This window comes from Montipora foliosa, chromosome 6, assembly GCF_036669935.1.
Source record: "Montipora foliosa isolate CH-2021 chromosome 6, ASM3666993v2, whole genome shotgun sequence".
Lineage (NCBI taxonomy): Eukaryota > Metazoa > Cnidaria > Anthozoa > Scleractinia > Acroporidae > Montipora > Montipora foliosa.
In genome coordinates, this window is record NC_090874.1 from 15301196 (window position 1) to 15308695 (window position 7500).

Genomic DNA, 7500 nt, shown 5'->3' on the forward strand with positions numbered 1-7500 from the left:
TTGATAACGGCAAATATGTTTATAAAGTTAGTTTGTTGTGCCTTTGCCTTTACCAAAAAAAAAAAAAACAACCCACTAACTGACTTTTGAAATACTGTATCTATTTGATAAAGCCGTCCATTTGCTTCTTCTCGTATAAAGCAGGGGCTTTGAATAAGCGCCGCATTTATTGTTGTCAACTGAATCTGGAATTTGTTGAAATTGTCTGAGAGATTATTACTAAAAATACGAGCCTGTTGGTGCAACTTGTTTCCATAAAAACAATCACGAGGTGGGCAATCGTCATTTGCGTATCTGACGCATCAAAACCGAGATGCACATGAACGTACCTAGCTTACCATATGCACAGGACCCCCAAGTACCACAGCATTAGTAATTGCGTTCTCCTAACGTCGAACGCAATCAAGCGCTGTTGCAGTATAAATTAATGTTAAGGGCTCTTTTACAGACCAAGCAAATAAGTTTGGCATTACTAAGTCTAAACAAGCGCGGTAGTATGTTTATACGATTCAGTCACCAAATACACCTCACTGAGCCTGATAATTTAATTTGTACAATAACCCTCCAATTTAAAAAAAGCCGCAACTGCAACGCAAAAATGAGTTAAAAAACAATGCACCCACGGGCTTTATTGGAGTAAAAAAAATTATGGTGAGAACAGTCGGCAGTTACCCTGGATACCAGAGGTTTTTCTCGCGCGCGGCGGGAATTTTCGGTTTCGGACGAAGGGCGACAAACTCTTCGGCCGCAGGTCGAAGCCACGAACGACGAAGACGCGAGAAGATGTTTTTCGCGCGGGTCACTACAAAGTCTTGACAGAAACCGGAAATTTGCGCAAGAAAAGTCTCTGGGCAGTGGTGATTAGGCTAGGAAATACCATAATTTATAAAACGCCATATATTGCTGGATTATTTAATTCATTTGTAAATGACCTTTTCCTCATTCTTACAATATTACTGTTTTCATTGTATAAAAATAGTATCATAGATATAAAACTAACTCCAAACTAATTCTTCCCTGAAAACGATAGCTTTTTCAAAATATAATTTTCATGGCAAGTACTCTGTTTTATCCTAAAATATCTGAGCATTTCATTACTGTTTCATGTTATAAAACTGTTCTGAGATCTTTGCAAAGCCTATAGGATTGTTCCGTCGTAAGTGCATTGAAACACTACAAGCCTTTGGTCCTCGCTTTTTAACACAACGCAATACGATTAACGCGGCAGAGAAATGACCAGCACTAAATACTGACCACATACAAATTCTCCTTTTTTGTAATGTGCTTGGAGTATACAAAATTTGACTGAAGTACACCCTAAAAAAATCGTCACTCTCTTGACATATAACGCAAGAGTTGAATTGCAAAAGCTTCCAGTCCGAAATTTCAGTGTACGACTGAGTTACACACGTGTAAAGCTTGGAAGTCTTCCTTTGCGAGGTCAATATTCCATATTCTTGTTTCCTATACAATCACGTGGTATCACCACTTTCATTACGATTATCATCAACGATTGTCCTCAATTTTCTCTGTGTGCTTGGCGACATCTTTCCATCCGACGCCAGCTGAAATTTACAAAGCACGTCAGCGGTAGCCACCTTTCTGAGGTAGGGACTGGTACGACTCATCATAGGTCTCCATCGGCCATCGTAACTTCCTGTGTAATAATGAACCGTCAACAAACCTTGTTGGTCCGCAAGCGTTGTTATTTTACCCAGACAAGGCTGTCCTTTCATGTACAGCTTCTCTGGCACTCTAATGGCCACCATGTCTCCTTCGCACAAAGTAAAATACTCTCTTTTGCTCGTTTCATCGATATCTGAATGATGAGGCTTAGCTACAACTGAACTCTTATTTTCCATTTCTGTAGACGCTACTATAACGTCATGACTTGAAGAACTCTCCACTATCGGCAAATGCTTTTGCGGACTTTTAGACGCTGTCGGTCTCTTTCGTCTCGTTTTCTCGTGCTTGGCTTTTCTTTCGCCATCTTTATTCGCATCCACGATATACAAATCTTTATCCAGTTTCAAATTTTTATTCAAGTTGTCTTCCAAACTTCTCTCTCGTTTTTGACTTTTCTGTCGACTTGACTGTTCCAGCGGCTTTGGTTGAGCTTTACTGTCCTTCGTTCCTGACATTAGCAAGGACGTTTTAGTTGGTGACTTCTGTTCTCGTTCCTCGACGTGAACATAACTTCTCGATGGCTTTTCCTGTTCAAATGTCCGAGCTTTTTGACCTCTTAACAAACCTTCCGAGTCATCAACAGTCCGATTCCTCGGTCGATGTGCGGCCGCTTGAAAAATCGGTGGGAGTTTGAATCTTTCTCCTCGAGATGTTTGCTCATTTTCAACTCCTTCTTCACGGCTAACTTCCCCTGAAATGCAGATTTAAAAGTGGATATCAGTATCTCGTTCGCCGAACGAAATTTCATCGAGCTTAAAAAAAAATATCTTCATAATTGCCAGGTGCTTTCTTGGTCTCGTTTCCGTTGATTTTTCAAAAACAGGGTACTCTGTCAAATTCAGCACTAACTGAAGGAGACTCAAGGGAAGTCTCTTTCTTATACAGTTTGTTTTAGCCCACATTGTTTTTCTACTTAGTAGTTGGAATTTTGCTCGATTCCGTTTTTGATTGGTTAGAGGTTGAGTTACTGAATCCACTTTTAAATCTGCTTGTCTTACACTCTACCATAGCGCTCTCGGTCGCATATTTAATAAAGAAACTATTCAAAGCCGAAGCCGAAAGAAATGAAGAACTACGCTTTGCTAATTAATAATGACAATAGGACTGAATGGAATACAATTCAGGGAGTAATCGAACGAGTATACTCCCTTAATCATAAAAATTACAATTTCATCTATTGTGATTGGTTTAAGACTCCCATTTTCCACTAATTCACTTGCCAAGTTGTTATAGGACAATTTGTTAACGGACAGTTCAATAAGCCAATCACATTCAAAGTTGTAGTTTAAATCAACCAATCACAACCTTGGTTTCAATCACCATAGAAACAGTGTACAGGCTTTCTTTCTTTAAGAGCGACATTAAACAATTTACACCTCCTTTGTCCGTCTTTTAAAACAAATTTTCCCTTTCTTTCAAAATTTGGCTCTTCCTCTTTTCTCGGAAATTGTAATTTTTATGATTAATTGGTAAGAGGACTTCGTGTCGTCCAATCCGGTCTGTAATCATACTCGTGATAAACAAATCGGACTCCCGCGATTTTGTTATCACTCGTTTGATTACAAACCGAATTGGACTCCACTCAGTTCTATTACCATTATGAATTGTAAAATAACGTAATACCCAATATAGATTCTGACAGCCACTCGTAATCAAGGAAGCTCTCAAGAAATTGGGCTTTCTAAATATGACACAAATCGGAAGTGACGTACTGCTAAGAGCCTCATGAATGAGTAAGTGAGTAAGTGACGGAAGTGGGCAAATCCGCCCCAAAGCACACTTGTCTCAACCTTTCGGCGTAGATTGTGGGCAGTCTCTCTATTGTTCAAGAATCGTCGAAACGAACGCGTACGTTGAACTTTCAATGGCTGAAGCTGCGGGTTGAAAATACTGCGGGCGTTGGTTAGAGTCTAACAAACGCCCACGGTATTTGCGACCCGCAGTTTCAGCCATTTTGAAGAGTTTGTTTAATCGTTCGTTTCAACGATTTTAAGCCGGTTACACACGAGCAAGTTTTCATTGACAAGTTCTGACTTGGCAAATTTTATTTGCTGGTGTGTAAAGAAGAAGATGTCAATTTTTTCCTTGATAAGTGCACTTGTCAAGGAAAAAATTGACACACTGCCGAACTTGCTCGTCTGTACGGGTTGACAAGGAAAACTTGTCAAGAAAATTGAGAAATTGCGGGCGCACAGCAGTCTTGTTCTTGTGATGACTCACTGCAATGGCGCCCCGTGGTTTGTTTTTTTTGTCGTCCGCTGTGTAATTGTTTTGCTAGCTACAGTGAAAACTTGTCAAAGAACACTTGTTAATTCGTTCACACCAGCAAATAAGACTTGTCAAAGCAAAACTCGTCAAAGAAAATTTGTCGTTCATACACATGAGCATATGAACAATGTGAATGACACTTGTCAAGGAAAACTTGCTCGTGTGTAACGGGCTTTAGAGCAAAAGAGAGACCACAGGCCCCCAAGCTAAGTGGGAGGGAAAGCCAACAAAAATATAAGGATTTGTATGTTTGTCTTTGTTCGTTACCAAGCCACAAACAAAGACTCGTAATCAAGCGGAAAGACAACGGTCGCCGTGTCTTAAAAACGCTCTTTTTCATCGTTTTATCAATTCGGTTTGGGTCACTAACAGCGGCGCGCGCGGCTAGAGGATTGAAATGAAAGAAAAACCTTTGCCCTTGAATTCTGATTTTATGATTTTAACCGTGGGAACGTTTTAACCAGGAACGTTTGACTGAATTTGGTGGGCTCGTGAGAATTGAGTGTTCAGCCTTGGCATTTTCCTATAACCGTTGACAACCGATGAACTGATAATGGCTTCCGTCGAATCTGGAAAAAAACACACAGGAAGGAAGCGACCCACAATGGCAAAAAGGGTTCGGCTTTTACATTAACAATTTTTTCGTAAAATTATCTTCTTAGGTCTTTTATCGGGATTCCCATACAAATCCTTATGTTTTTGTTGGCTTTCCCTCACACTGAGCTTGGGGTGCCTGTGGACTGACGGCTCGCAATCTATTTTTGCGTGAATCGAGTAAACACAAGCTCATTCCAATTTCTGGCTTGAGACTTGAGTCCGCCATTCTTGCGGGTCTCTTGCGATTTTTTTTTTTACAGTAGGACTCAGGGTCTCTTAATATTAACGGGTAAGAAATTCCCACAAAGTCTTGAAGCTAAAAATCCAGGAACTTCACGCCCTAGTATTGAAGAGAGTGTGGTTAAAGAACAAAGGTTGCGAGACGGGGCCTACAGTTTATTCTCCTTATCCTACAAGTACCGGTAACAGGGTTCTTGCTAAGTTTTTGCACAGGAGGTAAAAAACCAAAAATAGCAGGTAACTTTGTTACCTGCCCCTGCATGGGTTGGCAAGCTCAAGTCTTAACTTGACGTTCGTATCGATCGCTGTCACATGCCAGCGGCTGCTAAATTAATTTAATACTCAGCAAAAGGAAAGTAGGTTATGCTATTTCATTGGCTGTCACCTAGGGGGGTCCGGGGGCATGCCCCCCCCGGAAACATTTTGAAAATTTGAGTCCCAGAAATGCGATTTTCTGCATTTTCAGAAAAGATTTACAAAATTCTAAAGGTACAAAAATGTCCCATAAAATCTCAAAAGTAACACTTTTTTGACATCTGCATTCAATAATTATGTAACTTCTTTGATTAATATTGCCGTTTAAGAAGTAAAAGTTCTGGGTTTTCGTATTTACAAAACAACAACACTGACTAGCTCGCAACTAGCTATCAGCATTAACCTATACTTCAATGTTAACCATTATAGCTTACGCTTATGTGCTTTGTTGTATTCATAAGTAACAGATTTAGCTGCTTTTAGGACGGACGCTGGAGGCGTAAGAAAGTGGTGTCTATGCGTGTGGGCGTGAGAAATATATCAAATGCGTGTGTCTCACGCAAAATGCGTGAGAGTTGGAAGGTCTGCAAATGGTATATTTTCGAAACAATAACATGTGCCAGATATCTTCACAGGATTGGTTGGAGGGGGAAAGCAATATTTTCCCATAAACGAAATGTAATTTCACCTTTGAACAGACGAACATTCCTTGGATAATTTCGGTAAATATTTCAGTGAAACAGCCGGTAACATTTACTTGAACAGCCGGTAAAAATAACCGGTTACCGGCTCTTAACAAGAACCCTGCGGTAAATAAACTTTTCATCAAGTCTTTCCTTGATAATTCTGCAGGCGTTTTGAAGGGAAGACATACATTTTCTCCTTCTGACTAATGCTGGTATTACCACAAACGGTGTTCGTGGGGAGGACAAAAAGGCTCCTTAGAAATGCCTACAGGACAGCGTGGCAAGAAAGAAGTTTATCTCAAATACTGCGATTTTCAGTTGAGTAAGGCACCTAGGAAGTTCGTGATATTGAACTTACAATGTTGTCAAGGGCAACCTTTTACATTTCCAAGAGTAACTGCGTGAATCGAGCAAATCACGTCATCCGAAAAGACGCGCCAAACATGCCTTACTCAACAGAAAATCGTAGTAAGCTACCGATTTTTTCTTCGGCAAAAGGCAACTTTAGCCTGACATTTGCATTGAAAGTAGACATGCCTCATCATGAATCTCTCTACTTTACATGTATGTAATCTTGGTGGTAAACGGATTTGCAAGCGTTTGCCAATAATACTTTTTTGCTGAGGTCTAAGTATTTTTGCTGATGTGTTTGACCAGTCTTCTAATGTCCAGGGCCCGGTTGTTCGAAAGCCAATTAACTTAATCCATGCTTAGCATAAACTTTGGTTTCATTTTTTCAACTTTTGGGTGAAAGTTTCTTTTGCTTATTTTTTTGTTTTTCAAGAATGACTTCCTTTAACGTAAATTTTGCCAAATACCTTTGTTGCAGATATGTCCAGGTTTTACCCTAATTAGATGCATGCGGATTTCAATAAGCGTCACGAAGTGTCCTGTTGCTCTTCTCGCCAACTCTAACCCCTGGCCACACCCTAAAGCTAATTCTAACTGGAACCAAACATGTCAACAAAACGACTTTTATGACTGTTCATTAGCACAGATATGTCCAGGTTTGACCCTAATTAGATGCACGCGGATTTTAATAAGTGTCACAAAGTGTCCGGTTGCTCTTCTCGCCAACTCTAACGTCACTCGTGTCTCAGAATACAGAGAATTTACGTCACAAAGTGTCCCCCAAATGCTGCTCTTTAAGCCATTGGCTCCTAGGGGTTCCCCATTGACGAGTAAAATCGTCTGGTGTTAGGCAGAGTAAAATACTAAATCTGGCCAGTTTAAGGCCGGTTTGGGTGTCAAAGGGTTAAGTAAAGATTAACTGCTGCATTTACCCAAAGCTAAAAATAACGCTTAACTTTACCCTTAATAGGTAGCAAATGCTTAGACTTAAAGGGACACTTTGTGTTGGATATCAAAATTGGGCCTGCATCTAATTAAGGTCAAACCTGGCCATAAGTGCAATACCCTGGCCACACCCTAAAGCTAATTCTCACTGGAACCAAACATGTCAACAAAACGACTTTTATGACTGTCCAGTAGCAAACAACTAATTAGTGGTACATGTACTTACAAATGTCTTGTGCATCATGAGATGGACCAATGAGAAATTCGTCACTCGACGAAGACTCTGGATTACACTCTGAAAAGCAAATTGCAATCCATCAAATGCTTTGTACTCTAAACTTCAAAGACACTGGCATCGCACCTTTTACTGCCCGTTATTTTCATTTCCACTTTCACAATTGGAAGATTTAAGGATGGCTCTGAATCTGCTCCAGAGATTTTTTAACTTTGCTGAGAAATAATTTTTCTCAGG

At 40.1% G+C, this 7500-nt stretch overlaps 1 protein-coding gene across 3 annotated transcripts in view; it reads right to left on the minus strand.

The window, feature by feature from the left end:
• LOC138006808 (leucine-rich repeat-containing protein 27-like) overlaps positions 1-7500 on the minus strand; it is a 26563-nt gene that overhangs the window by 14083 nt on the left and 4980 nt on the right. For 2 of the 3 annotated variants that reach the window (XM_068853386.1, XM_068853387.1), the window contains exon 6: positions 7255-7323. In XM_068853386.1, coding sequence (XP_068709487.1) covers positions 7255-7323 — 69 coding nt within the window. Of the gene's footprint in view, positions 1-898; positions 2378-7254; positions 7324-7500 lie in introns of those variants that run through there. The other variant, XM_068853385.1, reaches the window with a different exon arrangement.